General features: G+C 34.3%; 4 protein-coding genes across 7 annotated transcripts; all 4 read left to right on the top strand.

The window, feature by feature from the left end:
• The first annotated feature begins 1,594 nt into the window (after positions 1 to 1,594).
• On the top strand, positions 1,595 to 7,697 carry LOC108210502 (protein DEFECTIVE IN MERISTEM SILENCING 3). Of its 2 annotated transcripts, none has more exons than XM_017381822.2 (8): positions 1,595 to 1,837; positions 3,408 to 3,539; positions 3,650 to 3,764; positions 4,334 to 4,568; positions 5,067 to 5,258; positions 5,350 to 5,670; positions 6,412 to 6,640; positions 7,236 to 7,697. In XM_017381822.2, exons 1-8 carry the CDS (start codon positions 1,811 to 1,813, stop codon positions 7,305 to 7,307), a joined length of 1,323 nt encoding a protein of 440 aa, XP_017237311.1. In that variant the 5' UTR covers positions 1,595 to 1,810; the 3' UTR covers positions 7,308 to 7,697. The 2 variants fall into 2 exon arrangements, with proteins under 2 accessions (XP_017237311.1, XP_017237312.1); XM_017381823.2 differs by having other exon boundaries at positions 1,599 to 1,837; positions 4,361 to 4,568.
• Positions 7,698 to 9,798: 2,101 nt separating this feature from the next.
• LOC108212060 (putative germin-like protein 2-1) lies at positions 9,799 to 11,163 on the top strand. Its single transcript, XM_017383793.2, has 2 exons — positions 9,799 to 10,157; positions 10,489 to 11,163. The coding sequence occupies exons 1-2, from the start codon at positions 10,004 to 10,006 to the stop codon at positions 11,025 to 11,027; spliced, it is 693 nt and encodes a 230-aa protein (XP_017239282.1). The 5' UTR covers positions 9,799 to 10,003; the 3' UTR covers positions 11,028 to 11,163.
• A 3,022-nt stretch (positions 11,164 to 14,185) lies between these two features.
• Positions 14,186 to 15,727, top strand: LOC108212059 (germin-like protein 8-2). Its single transcript, XM_017383791.2, has 2 exons — positions 14,186 to 14,381; positions 15,044 to 15,727. The coding sequence occupies exons 1-2, from the start codon at positions 14,255 to 14,257 to the stop codon at positions 15,583 to 15,585; spliced, it is 669 nt and encodes a 222-aa protein (XP_017239280.1). The 5' UTR covers positions 14,186 to 14,254; the 3' UTR covers positions 15,586 to 15,727.
• A 3,695-nt stretch (positions 15,728 to 19,422) lies between these two features.
• Positions 19,423 to 22,731, top strand: LOC108210657 (sesquiterpene synthase Cop-like). Of its 3 annotated transcripts, none has more exons than XM_017382037.2 (7): positions 19,423 to 19,632; positions 20,221 to 20,500; positions 20,600 to 20,975; positions 21,061 to 21,279; positions 21,455 to 21,596; positions 21,678 to 21,926; positions 22,210 to 22,731. In XM_017382037.2, exons 1-7 carry the CDS (start codon positions 19,495 to 19,497, stop codon positions 22,528 to 22,530), a joined length of 1,725 nt encoding a protein of 574 aa, XP_017237526.1. In that variant the 5' UTR covers positions 19,423 to 19,494; the 3' UTR covers positions 22,531 to 22,731. The 3 variants fall into 3 exon arrangements, with proteins under 3 accessions (XP_017237526.1, XP_017237528.1, XP_017237527.1); XM_017382039.2 differs by having other exon boundaries at positions 19,426 to 19,632; positions 20,365 to 20,500; XM_017382038.2 differs by having other exon boundaries at positions 19,440 to 19,632; positions 20,621 to 20,975.
• The last annotated feature ends 229 nt before the right edge of the window (positions 22,732 to 22,960 follow it).

Genomic DNA, 22,960 nt, shown 5'->3' with positions numbered 1-22,960 from the left:
AATTATAAATATACAATTTTGAATATCTTTTGTTTAAAATACATATAAATAATTAGAGACGCTACTTTTTAATTATAACGTATTCTACTCGAAATTTAACTCTAACGTGTCCTATTTTATTACAAACACGAACCATTACGTAATATATGAAGATATATGATATATGAAAATTTTGATTTAAATTGAATAATAAACTGTCACATATTAATATCAGGAAAATATTTATAGATAGAAAATAAATTGTGAAAGCTAAATTTCCGTTAGAAGATATAATCAGTTGGTTAATATAATTTAACTAAAATCCAATTCATTAATACTAAAATACTAATAAAATGGTGTTAAGAAATAAATTATAATTAATAAATTACGAATCACATACCCGTCCGTGCTTTGCACGGGGTTAAAGGCTAGTATACATGAAGCATTGATCATTAGATATGGGGATCTTTTTAACTCTGTCTCTTGAGTTGTTTTATATGGGGCATTTTAAGATTTTTACAGAAAATAGTTTTATAAAGTATTTTAAATCTTTATTCTTTTGAATTTTTTTAATATTTATAGAAAAAAATAATAATACTTCCTCTCTTCCTATATATTAGTTGTTTTGACTTTTTGTATGTATTTTGAGGTGTAAAAAAAATATAGCTCTACACATTATTTTTCAAATTTTCCTTTTCTGAATAAAAATATAAATCTTAAACTTTTATTTAGAAAAAGAAAATTTGAAAAATAATGCGTAGAAGTGTGTTTTTTGGCCGCCTTAAATTACGTAATCGACTAATAAAAAGTAACGGAGGGAGTAATAATTTATACATAGAGAACTACATCTGGGGCTAACCCAACCATCGTTACTTTTGGGGCTAGCCCAAGAAAGCACTACAGGCCTTATTAAATTAAAACTAAAGGCCCACCACAATAAGAGCGGCTTATTCAAACAACAAGTATTTTAAAGTGAAGACTTTTGGGCCTAATCCAAGAAAGCATCAGAAGTCTTATGAAATTAAAACATAAGAGCCCGGTAGAGAATAAAAGCATCTGGCTCACTCAAACAACATGCAGTTTCAATTGAAGACTTCTGGGCCTAGCCCAAGGGAACATCAGAAGCCTTGTTGAAAAACATAAGGGTCCAGAGAACAAGAGCATCTGGCTTATTCAATCAACAAGCACTTTAAAAATTTAAATTGAAGATGTGAAAAAATAGTTCCAGCGACTCTTCTTTTAAGAATTATGCAATTTTTTCAAAAAGTACGAAGTTAAAACTTTTTATCCTTAAATTTTAATATTAATAATATATATTAATGTAACAATTTTTTTATTTATCAATATTAAATATATATTTATATTTTCAGATATAAAGTAATAATTTTTTTATTAATTTATCAAAATTATGATTCATAATATATATATATATATAATAATAATAATTTTACTCAGCCAATATATAAAACAACCGTCATAAAAAAGTATTCCAAAATATACACATACCAAATAATCATTTTATTCCCTTTTCTGAAAATTTGTATCTTATATTCCTTTTCTTTTTCTCCCTAAAAAGGTAAACAAATATTCAATTTTACATTATTTTGTTTAGAGCACACTCTCAGAATTGGTGGACAGCTTGCAATAATCTCAAAATATTTCTCTTTAACACTCACCGTTGTTACCAGCCGAAAAACATCTACTGCAGAGTGTAATAGAGCCTGTACTTGACACCCTCAAATCTCCCTCACTTGCAACCTTTTCTATCTGGGTACCACTCTCCCAGGTTTCTACTTGTGTTATTAGCTTGTCTCAATCAGTTGAAAACATCATGGACAACCCCTCTAATAACGAGCAGGTATACACATTTGCTATTTTTCGATTCTTTATGTGTTTTTGTTTATGTATTTCATGTTTTCTTGTCTGAACTGTGGTATTATGCTATAAAGTTTTGATCTTTATTGTCAATTTTGGGGTTCCTGTGATTTGTATGTTTCAATGGTTTTATGCTATAAAGTTTTGATCTTTGTTGTTAATTTTGGGGTTTTGATTTGTATGTTTCAGTGGATAGTGATGTTTGTTTTTTGATTTGTTTCTGTTTGGCAAATTGAAAACTGGGGTTGATCGGACTCTTTATGTGGTTTTGTATGCAAGTTGCATGTTTACTTCTAATAAAAAATGGTTTAATGCTATAAAGCTTTGATCTTTTTTGATAATACTTGGACTTTATTGGGTTGTATTTGACAGTGATTTTTGTTTGCTGTTTTCTTGATTTGCTAAATCAGAAACTTCGTAAATTTGATTCTTTATCTGTTTTTGTATATGAACTTCATATTTTCTTGTACTAAACAGTGATTTTATGCTATAATGCTTTGATCTTTCTTGATAATTTTAGGTCTTCTTGCGATTTGTATGTGTCACAGCCACTCACAGGCTGTTACTAATATATGTTTGCTGTTTTGTTATTTGAAGAATTCAGAAATTTGGTAGATTTAATTGGTAGTGATGTTGTATTATTAATGTACACTTTGTGAAACTTGGGGAGGGCTTTTATTGCAACCAAACCAGATATAGTATGCAGGTGCAACCCTGCTCTGGCTGTTTCTGTGAATAAGAGTGGGGGTTTTGGTGCGTATACAGTATATATGCAGTTTCTGAAGCTCATTATTAGGGAAAATTTGAGTTTCGAAATGAAAGTTTAACTTATTCCGAAGGGTTCCACCATATGCACATAGTTGGGTAGGTCTTCTTTAGTTTTTAATAAACAATGTGTGAATTGATCGTTGGATTTGTAAATGGAAAGCTAGGGTTTGTTGCCACGTGCTAAATTCTGAGGCACGTAACTGTGTGTGCCTAATATTGTAGTGTTTGGACTATAGACGATACACTTAAGCCAATATTAGGATACTTCACATGTTTGAGGTGAGTAACGTGTCTTGTACACCAGGGTGTGATTCTAAATCATAATTTCTACCTGTTAGGCTACACTGTGGTGTGCCATGTCATACTGACAACATTCCGATAATATTACATATGATTGACATGTCGGTGGTGACATTGTTCCATGAAACTTCAAAGCACTATTAGTTTCTTTCCTTTTTAGTGTTTTATGCTTAATTAAGACGTGTGTCCCATTTCTATTGTTGGGTTGTTTCATCAGGTCTATGTATGTGTGCATATTATTTGTGTGAACTGCATGTGTCTGCCATTCTGCCTGCTTGTCAGAAAAACTTGCTTACCTTGACGAGTTGACGTTTGACAATCAAGCCTAGCGGACTGAATCCTGGACTGCCGGAATGCCTCTGCCAAATTTTCTTCCAAAAAAAAAAAGGCCATAATCTCGGATTATGTCAATTTGATCCTTCACTGATCATTTTGTATCTTCTAATTGTATATTAATTAGATACGTGATCGTTTTTTGGCAACAGATAAATGCCTCCGCTGCCCAAAATTCATTGGCATTAGTACTCGTGGACGAAGATGAGTGTGCTATTACTGAAAGGCGTGAACTGGAAAATGGGACACTCTCACAGAAGGAATCAGTTGTTGATGCTTCCAAGGTAATGATGAACATCTGAGTTCACTATGCTATCTTCAACTATCACTGTCTATGTATGTGTGCTTTTGTCTGTTATTGATGATTGAATCTCTGTTATGTTCGGTTTTGCAGAAACTACAGGATGCCTTGAAACAGGAAGGTCTAAAAATCAAAAAACATGAAGACAATATTAATTTTTTAAAGAGACAGGAAAACCTAATAAATGATACCATTCTTGATTTGCAAGGTATGTTGTAATTTTTTATTACCATTTACCGAGTTCCAGTGTCAGCATGAAATTATCTCTTCATTATCAATTTATCATAGTTTGAAGAAAGAAGTCAGAATTTTTCCGCCTGATTCTCAGAAATAACATGTAATATCTAACAAATTCTTTTGGGAGTATATGTACCTTTAGCTAATAGAAGAGTATGCATAGATAGCTCTGCATATCCATATCTGAAACTCCATTCATATGATCATATCTACTGCCTATATATTATACATGTCTTCTTCTTCTTCTTTTTTTGCCACACTACGTGTCTTTTAACGAATTATACTTTTTCATCTTAGTGATACTAACCTGGAATCTTTAAGCTTTTTCTTAATATTCAACTACCAATAACAAAATCAATTATCTCTTTCTGAAAATGATAACTGGTAGTCTGGTACAACTTTATTTCTAACTCTACAAAAAAGATCCCTTAACCAAAGAGATCGATTTAGGAAAATAATTATTTGCAGTGTATGCAGTACAATCGTATTTAATTGTCTCGATCAGTGTTTTTGTATAACCTCCACTAAATGTACATTCAGTTACTCTTGGCAAGTATCATTCTTCAGATGGACTAATGGCGGAGAGAGACAACCTTTCCAAAACCAAGAGTGATGTAGAGATGATTCAACATAATCTAAAGCATACAAATTCTGCAGCTGGAATTGTGTGTCAGCTAAAGACTCACCATACTCAGGGGTCTCAACTTCCATTAATTAAGGGAGTGCTTGGGATTGTTGCATCCCTTGGAAAGATAGATGATGATACTCTTAGCAGGTAAGAATAATGTTTAAGTTTATATTATTGATATTCAATTATAGCTTATGTGTCATCCTATATATTCAACCAAGTTCTGTGGGTTTTAAGTTTTTCTGATTTCCCGGGCAAGCAGGTTCCTACTTTTTATTTGTATCTAGTGATAAATTGCGTCAATCTCTTATCAGTAGGTACGTTCATTCTATATAAGCCTCTTCCCCACAGTCCCACTTTAACACCCAAAATTTTATCCTCCTTACAAAAAGAATGTTTAGGAGAGGTAGAACAGTCAAGGGAAGCTACTAGAGCAGACTAAGCACGTTATTGTAAATAATTTTGTATAAGCAATGAGCAGATAGTAACGATTCTACATCTTACACTGATGCTACATGATATCAGACATGGTCTAGTGAAGTTGTATAAGACTTCACTCTTTATTTAGCAGTGGAATGATTGAAATGTTGGTATATTTGTTTTATTGAATATTTCAAAACTACACTACAATCTTCTCTGTGCAAGGCATCTGTCGGAGTACTTGGGGACGAATAAGATGTTGGCAATCGTTTGCAAGACCCTGGACAGTGTCAAAGCAATAGAGTCTTATGATAAAGAAGGCTTAGTAAATAAGTATGCTGGCATTCATGGACTTGGAACATCTATTGGACGAACTATAGATGGACGATTTCTTGTCATTTGTCTTGAATATCTTTGGTACCTGATTTTTCTCTTATATGACCCTAGACCACGTTTCTTTAATTTCTTAACTCAATACCCATGTCTCATTTATTATGTATGCCTGCAGCCCATATGTTGGTGATTTTATTACTGATGATCCACAGAGGAGGCTAGATATTCCAAAACCAAGATTACCAAATGGAGAAATTCCTCATGGCTTTATAGATTATGCTGTGAATATGATCAATATTGACAGAGAGAACTTATTCAATGTCACACATGATGGACATGGCCTAAGAGAGACCCTTTTTTATCATCTGTTCTCGCATGTGCAAGTTTATCAAACAAGGGAAGATATGATGCGGGCTGTTCCCTTGATAAGAAATGGAGCCCTATCTTTGGATGGTGGAATGATAATGAATAAAGGAGACTATGCTTTGGGCGATGTGTAAGCTCACTTCACTTAAATATTAATTTATGTTTTTTACAACTGAGTATGCAAGAATTCTGTTTATTCCTAGTCCTTTGAAGTTAAAAAAATCATAAAATATCTTTGTTTGGCTTATAATATCTTGTTACCAAGTAAACAAACCACTGGTTTTTCGAGCCTGTCGAGAATTATAACGGTATGTCAAGACCCTTTTTTTCTCTTTTGAAACCTTACTTTGAGCTAAATTTTTAACCATATGTCAATATCTAATTTATTTATTTGTTTATTTATTTTTGCATCTACAGTTGACAAGAAAAAATGCTTTGTTTTGCAGAAGAACATAAAAAAGTTGTTAATACCTGATATTACTCTTATAAAAAATGTGTGCATGCCCCAGCTACAAGCTTCCTCTTACTGTGATAAATGTTAGAGCTAGGATACTGTTCTCTGATGGACATTTAAAGTTATTTTGCATATGCGTTCTTCACTTTATGTAATTTAAAGTTGAAGAACTTTTTTCAAATTTATGTAATTTTTAGTAAAGAAGACTGAAGACCATCAACGCAGTTTGTTCCAAAACTGGGAACTAATTTTATCTTACGTTATTGATCAACATGCTAAATATATGTTCAATTTGTGTTGAATAGTATATGATCGATTTAAGTAAGCGTTCCTCTATGCATTATGGTTTTAGATGAGTTTATTACTTGACAACATGTTTTGCTTATATGAACTCCTTTGTACTTCTAATTCTTGAAGGGAAGAAGCAGATGTGAAATTCCTGAAATCCTCTGGACAATCACATCCAACAGCAGAATACTGTGCGATTGAGGATCAGATAAAGAAGACAGAATGGGAAAAGGAACATATATCAGATGACCTGCAGAGAGAGCAAGTACTTCTAAAGAAGGCCAAAGCCACTTTTGATGTCAAAAAGCAAGAGCTTCTACAGTTCCTAGCACAGAGTTCAAACCCTGTTCAAGTTCAGGTAATCCTCTTTGATATATGAGTATCATTTAGCAGTTGTGTCTAGGTTTCAAGACTGCTTCTAATTTTGTGCCAGTAGCAAGTATATGTGACTCCATGTCACAAAAATAACAGTGCAAATTTAGCAAAAATAAAATAAAATAAAAATAACAGTGCAAGAACTATAGAGCTGTACATGTGTGCCAAAAATGCTATTCAAAGATAAATTGTAACAATATATCTTGAGTGTGCATGCTAGACTAGACCAATGTGAGTCATAATTGAGTGTAAATTGCTTAATAAGTTTGTTTAAATGTTCTTGCTTAAGACATGAACTATTTTATATAGAGTTAAACCTCATCCCTGAAATTTTCCATGCATTACCAAAACGATATTCTATGCTGGCTACTAATATCTACTCTGAAATAAATAAATAAGCTTGATTCATGTAAAACACTCAAAAACATTGCATCTATGTAATTGGACTTGATCTGTTTGTGAAGTGCTTTTGCTCTGATATTGATTTGACTACTCTCTGTATACTTGCGTTTTTTTTTAGTTACAAATATATGAAATTAAGTTTGAGTTTTGACTCTTTTTTAATGTGATTGCCACAGAGTCCAGCAGGTCGAGATAGGATGTCACCGGGAGACTGGATAAAATCTGAAGTAAAATTTGAAACCAGTTGAGAAAATTAAGGGTACGGCCTACCCCAACGCCTGGCAACAAAGGTTTGATGAGGCCCTTTGCCTGCTGTGATGGAATTGCAAAAACTTTCCATATGAACTGCGGGGACAGCTCCAGAAGTTAAAAAAATTATTTTTAGTTCACATGAGGAATATTTTTACTGCAAGAATTGTGTTAATTGGTGCTGGTTCTATTCATTTCAACTCTTGATCCTATAGTGTGCATTGCATGCTGCAAATTTAGGGAACAAACATGCAGGATCAAGTTTACAACGCATATCATGACTTAGTTTTAGCATTATACCTTAGCATTTCGGCCTTCGTTCTTTAGATTATGAACCTTCTTTGATCATAATTGCCTCAATTCTAAGGTTCATCATGCCTGTTGAAATCCTTTGTCTTCTTCACTAGTACGCAAATGTGTAAATTTTCAGTTTTTTCTGGTTCACAGGGTGGTTTAGGCATTGTTATTGCTTGGCCATCAGAAACTGGTTGCCTTTTTATGCTATGTTCACCCGCAACATTGTTATTGTTATTTTTGAACTCTTCCTGAAAGTCAAAAAAATCTCATACTAGTTTCGAGACTAGCCCACATAAATTCATTTTGGGGTTATGGACTATCGGCATATATTTATCTGATTATATTTAAGACAATTATTCTTTATTTTAATAATAAAAAATTTTGCTTTGTATAATGATCCTTTGTTGCTTCATCCATAATAATATTTTAGGTTATTCTTTTTATAATATTTGTAATATATTTAAAAACAATTAATAAAGTATTTATATATTTTATAATATATATCTGGGATGACGGAGGATAACCTATCCAACCGTGCTCGCGGAATAAATATATTAATTTTAAGTAATTGCATGCTAATCCAAAACATAAGTTTGTTATGTAATTGTTGCGAGACACAAATACATCTCCTCTGCCAACAAAAAAACCCCAATTCATTCAATCGAATCAAGAGAAGATAAGATGTTGCAAGGGGAGGCCAAGGCCAAGGCTAGAGCCGTGTTTATGGAACAAGCTCGTGCTAGGATCAAGGAGTATTGGGCTCGCAAGGCTGCTCACGAGGTCGCCGAGCCGAAACCTAAAAAACCCAAACTCAGTTCTGAAATTAAACCCGGTCCTGAAATTAAACCCCCTCAGCCTCCGAGCTCTATTCTTGGTCTTGTCCAGAAAAAAGATAATTCGCTTTATAAGAGCAAGTCCAACAGCTGCCCTATTTGTTGTCCTAAGTCATAATATAGGGCATTTGATGAAAAAACTTGCTCCAACAATGTCCTAGTGATGCCCTATATCACTAGGACAATCCATTCAAGCCCTATTTTTGAGGCACTCTCTCTCCTTGCCCTATCCCATATTTTATAATAAATTTTTACTAACACTCTCTTTCTCTCTCTATTTTATATTATGTTTTAATGATGAAAGTGAACTTTTAATAGTAAAATATTAAACATATAGTGAAAATAAGGCACATTGTTGGAGCTGAAGCTAGTAGAATATGTCCTAAACTACTAGGACATAATTTTTTATATTATATTTAGGGCTCCAACTAGGACACTGTTGGACTTGCTCTAATATTCTCAACTTCTCAAGCCCAGTACAAGTACTTTTTAAATATTTAGCCAAACACACACCGTGAAGCAGAAGTCAACTTCTGAGTGAAAAAACCTCATTCCCCAAAATCTATTTATTTTCCAAACACTTTTATCACTTATAAGTCTTTACTTGCTTCTAACTTCTACTTCACTTTTTTACTTTAAGCAATAAGCACTTATTTTAATCACACTCAAACGGCCCCATAGTTCAGACTTATTACACAACCAAACAATTTTTTTAAATTCAAAACCGTTAATTTTTGGCTTATTTATGATTTTAAGTCATTTTCAGATTTATCACACAACAAAATATTTTTCAGTTTAGAAACAGCTCATAGTCGGAAATACTTTTAAACCCTTATTTTAAACTCACGCAAGCATGCTCTGAATCGGTGGTTGTGTGTATGTATTGTTGTTTTACACGCATACCTTCCATGACACTTGCAGATCATATGAACGTAATTAGGAACTCTGAGTTGCTGGAAGGTTTCTAGAAATGTTTAGTAGGGCATGCAGGATTATGATTAGTCCAGGCGAATATACAAGAATTCCTCTAAAATGAAAGATACTCCTACATAAAGTTGTGCTTCACCAAACAAGAATCCTACATCATTATAACTCTGTTAATGATTTAGTACTGAAATGATTCAACTCAAAGCTTGTGTTAAATGCAATGATCTTTTGAACTACAAAAAGGTTAATATAAAATTTCAACTACAATTCATATTGTACAGTATCTTAAGTGAATATCATCATCATAATTCATAATAAGATTCAAATGTTTGAGTATATCATGGTCCAAATTCATCACTCAAAGATTCGAATGTTTGAGTATAAATAAAATAAACGTGAATTTATTATTAAACTGCATCTTATTGTTCTCCGACTTTCTGTGTAGGACAAAAACAGGAACAAGCATTCTACACTTCCGTATCTTGTCTGTGCAATCAATCAATTAGTCTCTTTTAAACGTTTTCTCTTCATGTTTCGTCCATGGAATCTTTCTAAGGTTAAGAACTTTGTGTCTCTCTTTAAATATCCACTTTGTCGGGCATTCCTTCTAAAAATTTTCAAGATCACAACTGTCGGAGATGTATAGGCATTTGTTTGCTTATCAGATGGCTTCTTCATTGAGCTCTAGAGTTCTTTTTATCGGATTATTAAGTGCCATGACTTGCTTTGTTGCATTGGCTATTGATAACAATCCTCTACAGGATTTTTGTGTTGGTGATCCAACTAGCCCAGGTAAAAGTTGAGTAAGTTACAGAATTGTAACTGAACTTTACCTGCTTTTGCTTTTTTTGATGGCGGAAATTTCAAATTTGCAATATAGTGACCAAATATTGTTTTTGTATTTTAAAACGGTGGCTAGAGCCACGTTTTTGAGAAAAAACTATTGTTTGCTGTTTAAAGCAATATTTGGTCATTATATTGCAAATTTGAAATTTCGGCACCAAAATGTAAAAGTAGATAAAGTTCAGCCATCAATTTGCAATTTACTCGGCAAAACTTTTCCATTTTGCCCACTTGAAAATCATCCTATATTAGTACTTGATGAATTCTTTTCTTCTTTCAGTTCTGGTTAATGGACTTGTTTGCAAGAATCCGAGGAACGTGACTGCAGACGACTTCTTCTTCAGTGGATTGAACGAAGCAGGGGACACGTCGAATCCAGTTGGATCAAATGTAACTGAAGTTGATGTTGATCAGGTTCCTGGACTGAACACTCTGAGCATTGGCATAGCCCGTATCGACTATGCACCAAGGGGACTCAATCCCCCCCACATACATCCTCGTGCTACTGAAATCCTGACTGTCATCAAAGGCCAGCTGCGGGTTGGATTTGTGACTTCGAATCCAGAGAATCGCCTAATCGCCAAAGACCTTAACGAGGGTGATGTGTTCGTGTTCCCCGAAGGTCTCATCCACTTCCAAAAAAATATGGGAAAAGGTAATGCCGTTGCAGTTTCTGCTGTTAACAGCCAAGACCCCGGGGTTATCACCATTGCGAATGCTGTATTCGGATCCAATCCAAATATATCTCCTGATATTATTTCCAAGGCATTTATGCTAGACGAGGAGACGGTGAAAGAATTGCAGGCACGGTTTGATTAAGCAGATCGATGAAAGTATTGGATCAACCAAAATGCCTATACATGTAACAAACTGTTATGGCTGTTTAGCCTGTGTCACATTAGTGATCAGATGTATCACAGCGTGCTTGTTGACATGAAGCCTAAATAAAATTCTTGGCGGTGATTACTGCAGACAATATGTGAAGCAAATTAGAGCATTTTAAGACCAGAAAAATACTTAACTAAAATTTAATAAATTATATCACAGATAAAATTATAGATAATATATAAAATTTTGTTCATTCGTCTAACCACGTATTACCTTTGTCAGCTACCTCGCCAATGTTTGGCTAATTGTGTAACACCTCAGTCCCGCATCGATGAGTGTGAAAACTTTAGTTCAGTTTATAAGTATAAGTACTACTATCAATTGCATCAACAAATCATAATCCTTTGGGAACCTGTGGTGAGCTTGGGGATTATCCAAGTTGTTGTAATTGGGCTAATGTATTTTGGCTTATTTTCGGATTCGGACCATGTAAAATTATCTTCAAAGACAAAGGAAGTTAACAAATTGTACCTTTTAATTTTTCTCTAACAGGTACACAAGTAACAAGTTGACAAGACAATATGTGTAATCAAAATCTTCAGTAATAGGTATGCGAGAAACACTTAACTCCGTCTTGAAACCACTGGGATGGGAAGTATTGAGGATGAGCTCCAGAGAGAGGTGGCAAGCCTGCATATATAACATGAAATCTTTGTATCTTCTCAAGAAAAATGAGTGTCTCCTGTTTCCTCGCTTTATCAATTTTGATGTAAAAAATTTCAAATTTGATTGACAACGTTTTAAATCTTTGAAAAAAAAATAGTTGATGACCACTTTTTCGAGAAAACATAGTTTTGTTTCTTAGAAATGCGGTCCTGCCATTTTTTTTTAAAAATTGAAAACAATATTCGACAATCATATTGAAAATTTGAAAATCTGAAAATCTGAAAATCGCACCACCTAAATGCTAGGATCAATTTCTGATAATTTACTCTAATTTATTTCTTGTCTTGTTGTCTCGTGTGACTAAAATATTTACCTTTGTGCAGTAAAGCTACTTGATATAATTTGAGTCATTTAAGGAAGAAATACTTAACATTACAAAGTCAATTTCAATGTACATACGTCTTATAGCAAGTCCAATAAGTTACCTATATGATGTCCTAAACTCACGTTTAATGTGTCAAAAAAATGCACTCCAACACTATCCTAGTGTTATCCTAAATCACTAGCACAACCTTAATTCTTCTAGCCATTACCTATTTATAAGTAACTCCTAGTCATTACCTATTTAATATTTATGAATAAAATAATCATCTATCTCCTTCTTTCTTTGTCTATTCTCTCATTTTACCCTTCTCTCTCAAATTTATTATTAAAATAATCTTATGAGAACAAATATAGGGATTACTATTGGAATTGACACTAAAAATAGATTACCTAAATCACTAAGACATAGTAGCACTCATTATTTTATGTTATTTATAAGTAATAGGATAGGTAATCTGTTGGACTTGCTCTTACAAATTACGTAACAAGGAAAAACACTTGGTACCTAATGAGTAATGTCTAGCCAGTTTCAGGCAAAATTTCACATGGATCTTGAAATTCTGGATTAGTTGGTTGTTAGTGTGTATAAATAGTGTTGTTTTACACGCATATATATACTTATAGATCATTTTAACTTAACTAGAGACCCGGAAGATTTCTAGAAATGTTAAAGTAGGGCGGAAAAATGATTACCACAGATGGTTCGAATTCGTAAGACCTCTGAAATGAAAGACAAGTATAGCTATGCTTCACCGAACAATATTCCCCCAACATAAAAACTCAAATCATAATTTATATTCAACATTCACACAACATTCCTTCAAAACAAAAAAAAACACTAAAGCTCAAATTATAATTCACATTTATTGATTTGAAGCATCTCCAACGGCGTTGACTATAATTGTTGGCTAAATGAGACCTCTAAGCATTATGTAAAATTTGTTAAACCTCTTAGACATTTTTGCTTCAATGATATTGACTATATTGGTTGGCTATAATTTAAAAATAGTATGTTATTAATATTTTTATATTGTTAAAATAGAATATATCAGTTCAATATGGTAATAAATGATGTGCAATCTTTCCTACAGACCTATAGAGGTTCGACAAATTTAGTTTTTAACATGCCAACTCAGCTTTTAGCTAAATGCTTTCAATAGTTGGAGATGCTCTGGATATTTTATACATGTCATTGGGTCTTCACATTTTAGTCTAGAATCTTATTTTTTCGAATTAAACCCGTAAATATTGATTTTATAAATGTCAAAATTAAGGAAGACCGATTACACGAAAAGAAAAGCTCAAACGATGTTATTATAGGAAAACAGTTTGGTAATTCTTTACCGGTTGAACTTTCAAAATTTTAATCTTTAATTTTAATAAAATATATATTAAACTTATAAAATAATTATATTTAAATGAATATAATGTAAATTTAATACTTACTGTAAATATTTATATACATTTTAGTTTTTGTATCACATCATTATAGTATATACTTTAGTTTAATTTAATTAAATACAAAGTCACAATATAAAACAAGCTAATTACTGAGTATGAAATTATAACATATTAAATTTTAACTCAATATTTTATGTACAAAATAAATTTATTATTTTAATATATATATATTAAATCATAAATTATAATCCTAATTTATGACTAAACCTAAGCTTTTCTCAATTTTTTTCTCATTGGCAATGTTTAGTTAATTTCATTTATATTAATATTAATTGGACCAGTATGCATCCTAAATCATCAATTTAAAATACAAAAATTTATTTTATGTCATTTAAATTTTAATTTTTTTGAAAGTATGGGTATTTACACTGGAATTTAAATATTAAATCTAAATTTTGTACATGTCATTTTCAAGTGCAGAAAAGATACGGCAGAGGCGATTCCGCACGAACCGTATCTTGTCTGCAATCTAATGATTAGACTCGTATCGTTTTTCTTCATGTTGATGTCCAAAGACTCTTTCCAACGTTAAGAACACTCGGTGCCTATTTTATCCACTTTGGCGGGCATTCCCTAATGAAAGTTTCCTATATAAACACCAAACAACATTTGCATTTTCATAACTCAGCTCTCAGAGATCATCGTTTGTTTCTTTATCCTTGTTAATTTCTCTTATACATAGTACAATATCGACCAAAAGTTCGACTATGGCTTCTTTACCGGGCTCTAAAGTCCTTCTCATCGGATTACTAAGTGCCATGACTTGCTTTGTTGCATTGGCTATTGATAACAATCCTCTTCAGGATTTCTGTGTTGCTGATCCAAATAGCCAAGGTATGGTAATGTGCATGCATGCTTAACTTATATCGGATTTTCTGGCATGTGTCTATGTGCACATATTGGTGTTTGGTTCATGGTTAATGAGCCCGGTTAACAGGGATCGGAACCTTAATCCCATAACAAGTGTTTGGATTAGTTATTTGGTGCCATGGAATGGGAACCCCAATCCTTTTAGGTGGTTAAATCATACCCTTCCCACCCCTTGGGTTACCATACCATTCTGATTCTCATTAACCCCCATTCCCATACCCTCCATTCCCATTCCCGATTCCCATTTCTAACCTCAATCCAAACGCCCCCTAAGAATACTCAGTGCAGACACTTTTATCTCCACATCACCTCAAACTGTACACTAACAACAGGACACCATGTCCCTGGCCACTTTCTGCTCCTCTCATAAAATAAAAGAAAATATTGTTGTCGACAAGTTACTTTTAATGTTCCGAAGACTAATTTGTCCACTGCATTGTGGATGCTCTAACAACCACTTTTTAGTTAGGTGACGGATTTGTATTGACTCTGATTTCATTAATAATGATGGTCCCCACATGCATAAAAATTTTCACCCAGGCAAAATCTTCCACTTAGATAAAAAATAATTTTTGATTACTTCTAATTATCTAGTACTTGATTGATGAATTCTGTTCTTATTTCAGTGCTGGTTAATGGACTTGTTTGTAAGAACCCGAACAACGCGACTGCAGAGGACTTCTTCACCAGTGGATTGAATGAAGCAGGGGACACCTCGAATGCAGTTGGATCAAATGTAACTCTAGTGAATGTTGTCCGGATTCCTGGACTCAACACTCTCAGCCTTTCCATTGCTCGTATCGACTATGCACCAAGGGGAATCAACCCCCCACACACCCATCCTCGTGCTACTGAAATCCTGACAGTCATCAAAGGCCAGCTGCGGGTGGGATTCGTCACTTCGAATCCAGAAAATCGCCTGATCGCCAAAGACCTTCACGAAGGTGATGTGTATGTGTTCCCCGAAGGCCTAATCCACTTCCAGCAGAATAATGGAGAAGGTAATGCCGTAGCAATTGCTGCTCTTAACAGCCAAAACCCCGGGGTTATCACCATCGCGAATGCTGTATTCGGATCCGATCCAGATATCCCCTCTGATATTCTTGCCAAGGCGTTTATGCTAAACGAAGAGAAAGTGAAGGAATTGCAGGCACGATTTGATAATTAAAAAGATCGATTTGGATCGACCAGATTGGCTGTCCATTAATAAATTGCTATGGCTGTTTAGCCTATGTCTCAGTCACATTACTGAATACCGATTACTTGTATCCAATCATGCTTTATGACATGAAGCTTAAATAAAATTCTTAGGGGTGACTAAGGCTGTTCATATATAAGTATATCCTCCGTTCCACTCATTTCGATCTATAAGATTTTTTTACTGCTCGACACATAATCTAATGCTTATAGTATACTTCTATGACTTTAGAGGAGTATTAAAATACGAGCCGCATCCCGTCCCCGTTCCCCGAATGCATACAAATTAAGGGGGATTGAGGAATATACTGTATATTTTAACAAAATCTTGAATCTGAGGTAATGCATTCTTTCCCAGCCACTAGATATATAAATGTATTATGTATTTATGGCTTAAAATTCTGTAATTTGTCGAAGAATACAACCAAGCAAAACAATTAGTATTCTCTTGCTAGTTTCCTGCAGAATTTCAGAAGATTTCCGAGTACTTCTAGAATCATTCAGTTCATTACAACAAACTAGGCCATTTACGACGGATAACTTACGACGGATCTGCTGGGCGCGGAAACTTACGACGGACATATTGTATCCGTCGTAATACATTATGACGGATAAAAGGTCCGTCGTAAGATTGATTATTTAAATATTTTTCTTTAATTTTGAGAAGAAATCAAAAAATGCCCCTGCCTAGGCCGACGTCGTTTTGCTACAACTTACGACGGACGGAAAATATCTGTCATAACTTTCATTAATTTAAAATTTTAATTCAACAGCTGTAATTAATGTCATCCGCCACATTTGAATTGACCGTTGCAAGATAATATATTTAAATGAACTTACGACGGTCCTTTTGCTGTCCGTCATAAGTTAGCCTCACTAATCACAGCGCAGCTACTGCCTCCCCTACTTTCTAAATTTCACTTCTCTGCAAAAGCAACATAATTTTTACGATTTCACACAAAATAAGATATAACAACAACGATTATCACTCCAATCAATGTAAGTATATGATGAATCTTTACTTATTCTTTAATATTTATATTTGTTTTATTTGTGTTGGTATGTGTTTTTGTTTATATGCATATTGAAATTGATATGGATATTATTAATGCATATATAGATGTCTTATGACCGAAGTTGGATCACTACCGACGGATGTTCATACATAACTTTGTTAGTCTTTGATTTTTATTGATGATAAACAACTTTTGAATATTCAGATAATGATTTGGATTAAGTCTGTTATTTCTTTCACCTATCTTTCAGGAGGACTTAATCAAGTTTGTTTCAACAAACTTTCTACTGGATAAACTATAATGTCCTTATCTTATATTCTGGTTTATCCAACTTATCCTGATATTTAAACTGTTTTGTTTCTAACGTTTATTATTCCAACAGTTTAAATTGTTCAAATAGTTATAACAGATTGTACTTTCCAGGATTAATTCATATATCTGTTATATTTGTCCTAAATATTAGCTTGTTGGTTTATTGTCTAACAGCTATAATTCAAACTCTCCAACAGCTATATTTCACAGGCTATAAATTAGCTTGGACTTCAACTCAGAAGAAAGAAAGAGAGCTTTTCAACGTTATCAATTTCTCCAGAGCTTCAATTTCTTATATCAGAGTGAAACAAATTATTATCTGAGTTGTACTTTAATTCATTTCTATTCACTTGTGCCGGGTTGTGGCAATTAGATAGGATTACAAATTCAAGTTGAGTTAGCCAGTAGGCTGGATAGCAGTTGCTAGGTGACAGTGGTGTCAAAGGGAAGGGTTCTTCCGGAGGCTTGTAATTTGTAATCGGCAAACTGTAAGCTTTATATTATTGTTTAATAATATAATCTCTGTACCAGTTGGTACGGGGACTTGGATGTAGGCCATAGATTAATAGGGGCCGAACCAAGTGAAAATTCTTGGTGTTGTTCTTGCTTATTTGTCTGTCATTTATTCACTGTGTTTTATCTGCTGTTAACTGCTTCAGTTTATATAAAAGAGACAGTCTCATTTGCAATTGAGACAGACTCATTTGTCTCACAGATTAAGTTTTGTGCCCGGGTTAAATTACAAACTTTTGTCGTAAAATAACTACCGACGGACGTTCCGTCGCAAGTTCAACTTTATTCGAAAGGAAAACCAGGACCCACAGCAGACATGCGACGGAAACTTCTGTCATAAGCTAGTTAACATACGACGTACAGTGCGTCGTAAGATAAAATTTATCCAGACAAGGATCTAGGGCCCACAACATACTTGCGACGGAAAGTTCCGTCGTAAATTCTTCAACTTACGACGGTTTTAGTACTTAAGACGTATGTTGGGAATTGTGACGTATTTTGCAACTTTCGACTTGAGAAAAATGACGGAAAAAGTCCGTCGTAAAGTAGAAACTTACGACGGATTTGCGCCTTAACTTCCGTCGTAAAAACCCTGTTTTGTTGTAGTGGTTGTTTGTTTATAAATGGAGTTGTTTCTCGGGCATTAACCTCTGGTTCAAGTTCACAAGAATCCCTCTGAATTAAAAGATGCATAATGTTAAAGCTACACTGGGTTGGTACATAAATGATGGACAGAGGGGAATTTATCTCGTAGCTGGTGATGCTTGCTAATGACAAAAAGTTGTAGTACTGGACCTAAAAATAAATAGACAAACGAGTGCAATCTCGTCTATTTTGGACGAAAAAGAGAAAGGACATCAGGTGGTGGAGAACACATATGAAAACAATTTATTAATTATTTTTAAAATTATTTTACTTAAAAATATATATTATTCTAATATTTGTTTTCACAATAAAATTAAATATTAAAATATATGCGATAAAATAGCGATATTGTAAGTGATCAATGCATAGCACATATTATAAGTTAGTATTTATAAACTATAAAATACTATATATTTTCTAATAACAATCTAAATATGTATAAATAAACTATTTATATACCTTGATATAAATAGTATATATCAATTATAATACTTTTTGTTATTATAGAATTATTGTGATAGGTATTTAATATTAACTTTTAAAAAGATAATGGAAACGTGAATATCAAAGTACTGAGTTAAGAGAGATGTACAATAAATAATACTAAATATCAAAAAAATAATCATACTGTAATTTATTTTAATATTAATATAAATATGAAAGATGGTTAAAGGGAAGAAGGGAGCCATTATCCTAACAAGTCACTGATGTTTTAATAAAGATAAATAATGTTAAAGGGGCAAAGGGAACCATTATCCTAATAGCATCTTCAACCATTGAAAGCCCTTGGCTAAAAAGTGAGTTGGCATATTTGAAATAAAAAAATTTAGCCAACAGCTTGAAAAACCTCCAACCATACTTAGCTGTTGTCTATAAATTTAGCTAACCTACCGTGTATGGCTAAATTTGTCGAACCTTTAGAGGTCTGTAAGGAAATCGGTAGGAAGATTGCCATATTGAACTGAAATATTCTATTTTAACAATCTAAAATATTAATAACATGCTATTTTTAAATTATAGCCAATACTTTTGAAGCAAAATGTCTTAGTCAACACCGTTGGAAATGCTCTTGTCAGTAAAGATATCAAAATTGGACTGCGCACACCAAGTCGCAGTCACAAAATGGCAACTCCGCACAGCGTAAAGAATGAAACGGGAGAAATGTGAACAATCACAGTATTACTTATTTGGTATGATTCATGCCACTTACAATTATAAAAAGCGGATATCACCAATAACAAAGCAAATTAGCCCACTTAAGACGATTATGAAACAACCTGATAACATTAAAAATAGTGCGAATGAACTGAACTAGCTGGTATAAGTAGTAGGTGCCATAATGCTGAATATTATCACACATCCTCTCTGAAATCTCTCCTTTAACTTGCAAAAGTATGTCTGTGTTTCTTCAGGCTTCATCAGGTTCTCCACCACATAAGGCTGCGCTGCCTGATATTGTTCGAAGATCCTCAAATTATCATCCCTGCGTCTGGGGAGACCATTTTCTTGCCTATAACACCCCTGGTCATGCGGTAAATCTAATGTTACTCCTGTGCTTTTTTCATTGTAATGACTAGCTTTCGTAGTACACCTTCTGTCCCCTTTGATTGTTTATATTTGGTACAAAGGACTTGACACGCATTTTAAGACTCTTATAAAGTATAGTATAGAAATGAGTGGGACGGAGGGATGGTCGACTACAAAAAAACAGGGCAAAACGTCGTCGTTTTGGCTTATAATTTATTTAAAAATTAATTAAATATAAACCATATAACCGACTGAGGCCGGTCAGTTATGAGATTTATTACAAAACGCCTTCGGTTTGTAATAAAACGCCGTCGTTCAGACTCATTATTTATTTAAAAATTAAATAAATTTCCAAAATGACGTAACCGACCGAGGAGCGGGTCGGTTAAGGAGCGTACACGTCAGCATTAAAACCGACCGTCATCACCGTTGTCGGTTAAAAAATGTCTGGGTCTTGCCAGCAAGACAAAACGACGCCGTGTTTGATCATAACCGACCGATATCGCCGGTCGGTTTTAAGTCGACACTTTTATTAGCCGGTCGGTTTTGCCCTGTTTTTTTGTAGTGGTCCTTACGTGTGTACATGCATGCAGACACCTGATGGTGACACAGTGCAAAAAATGGAAGTGCTTAAGAAAGAAGTGAGGAAGATGCTAATGGAAGCTGCTCATTTCCCTCGAGAACAGCTAAAGTTGATTAATGATATTCAACGACTTGGCGTGGCTTATCATTTTCAGGCAGAGATTGATGCAGCATTAGGACGAATGAAGGATTCGTATCATGAGCTTTGTGGAACTGAAAGCAAGATTGACCTCCAATTTGTAGCCCTTTGTTTTCGATTGCTTAGACAACATGGTTATAATGTCTCTTCTGGTAATTAAGTACCTAGGTGTTCAGTATATGTGTTTTACGTACACAGTTTCATTACTATAGTTGTTGTTGCTCTATTTATTTTTTGTGAAAATAAACTAGACGTGTTCAAAAAATTCAAAGACGAGAGCACTGGGATGTTCATGGAGTGTTTGAGCAAAGATGCAGAAGGACTGCTAAGCTTTTACGAAGCTACCCATCTCAGGGTTCATGGAGAAGATATACTTGAAGAAGCATTAGCATTCACAACCTCTCACCTTGAGAGTCTCACAACTCAGTTGAAAAATCCCCTTGCAGCGCTTGTCATCCGTGCACTTAAACTACCACTCTGGAAGACTGTAAATAGGGTTGAAGCCAGGCACTACATTCCTCTTTATGAAGAGGATGATTCTCATTCTGAGACCCTGCTATATTTTGCTAAATTAGACTTTAATCTTGTGCAAAAACTTCATCAAAGTGAGGCGGGCGAGTTTTCCAGGTATTGTATGCTTGAGCTTCCGCATGATGCATATATTTTAACTTTGAAGAGACATTTTTCATTTATTATATGTTTGCAATTCTAGATGGTGGATGAATCTGAACCTTAAAGAGAAACTGCCATTTGCCAGAGATAAATCCATGGAAGGCTTCTTCTGGGCTGTAGGGATGTCCTTTGAGCCCCAATACAAACTTGCACGAAGAATACTTGCAACAATAATCTCATGGATTGTAGTTGTTGATGACATATACGATGTGTATGGTACTGTTGAAGAACTCACACTTTTTACGGATGCAATCCAAAGGTACACTCATCTAACTTAAGGTGTTCTTTTTTGTTTTGTTTTGAAAATATGATGCCATAGTCAAAACTTTTCTGTGACCAATTCTCCCAAAACCTTAAGTGTTGGGAGGAGAGTTTACCAAGATCATACTATAACAAAAACACCAGTAGATACTCATACTTAAAAACATGATCAGGTGGGATGTCAGTGCTTCGGATCAGCTACCAGAGTACATGAAGTATATATATCGTGTCATCTTAGACTTTTATGCTGAAGTGGAAGAAAAATTCAGCATTGCAGGAATACCAGTAGGGCATGCTCAGTTTGCAATAGACGCGGTAAATATTATGTTATGATTGCTCTATATATTACCTTTAAACCGCGGTCACTAATTTTGAATTATTTCCTCCTACCTTCAGTTGAAAGAAATAACCAGGTCATACATTTATGAAGCCAAGTGCCTTAACAAATGGTTAGTACCCACAATGGAAGACTGTATGCCACATTCAATTGTAACCTCAACTGTACCACTACTCACCACCAGTTTTGTGGTGGGGATGGGGCCTATTGTGACGAGGGAAGCCCTTGAATGGATATCTACTTGTCCACTTCTTATCCGAGCAGGAAGCTTGTATTGCAGATTCACTGACGATATGGCTGAATACGAGGCATGAATGATTCATCTATGTTACGCCAATTATTGCAATTATTGCTTAAACTTATAACGGTTTTTCTATGGTGTGCCCATGGGCACTTGCTAAGCACCAAATTTCATGTATTTAACTCATTTTGATTGGCTACTACTTATTAATAATGGTGGACTCCTGCATATACAAAAGCTCCACCAATCAATTAAAACAAGCTAAATACATCAAATTTAGTGCTTAGCATGTGCCCAGGGGCACACACTAGCCAAACCTGCCAATTTACAATAACATGAAGGTATTGCAGGAGGGGAAGGCCGAAGACGCAGCTTTCCTAGTTGATGTTTACATGAAACAACATGGTGTGTCAAAGGAATGTACATTTTCCGAGTTCAAGAAACAAAATGTTCTAGCATGGAAGGATTTAAACTCGGAGTGCTTTGGCCAAACAGTACTCCCTCCTCCGCTGCTCACAGCTGCTCTTAGTATGTCACTCACAGCTGCTCTTAGTATGTCACGCCTGGTATGCATTCTTTACGAATTCCAGGATATGGATGGCTTTACTTGCTCAAACACCAAAACTAAGGAACTTATACGCTCCGTGCTAGTGGATCCCATCTCAATATGAATTATAAGCCTCTGATTCTCTTAGAGTTGCTGTGATCTGCAACTTGAGAGGCTGTTATTAATGAGTCCTGGAAGAATAATTGCTGCAGCCTAGCTAGCTAGTGAACTGTATGCAAGGGGTTGTACCCTGAATCCTGTGTAACCTACTGTTAAAATGTTTGAAATAAAACGAATAAACCAGACTCGTTTCTTTTTCTTGAAATATTGTTCTGAGCCGGAAGACATAATTAACTCTCTGGTTATGAATTTATTATACACACGAGAATTGTTTACCGAAGAATATTTTTATGTTATATTTCGTTGGTTTAAAAAAAATAACTAAAAGTAATAATATGAAATTTGAATTTTATCATGGGTAAATGTTTGAAAATTTCATTTCTTTCTCATTTTGTTGTTTACGATTGAAACCAGAATTTAATTATCATATAAAT

Source organism: Daucus carota, chromosome 3 (assembly GCF_001625215.2).
Source record: "Daucus carota subsp. sativus chromosome 3, DH1 v3.0, whole genome shotgun sequence".
In the NCBI taxonomy this organism is placed as follows: domain Eukaryota; kingdom Viridiplantae; phylum Streptophyta; class Magnoliopsida; order Apiales; family Apiaceae; genus Daucus; species Daucus carota.
The sequence above is the reverse complement of the archived record's forward strand: the minus strand, read 5'-3'. Positions and strand labels throughout refer to the sequence as shown.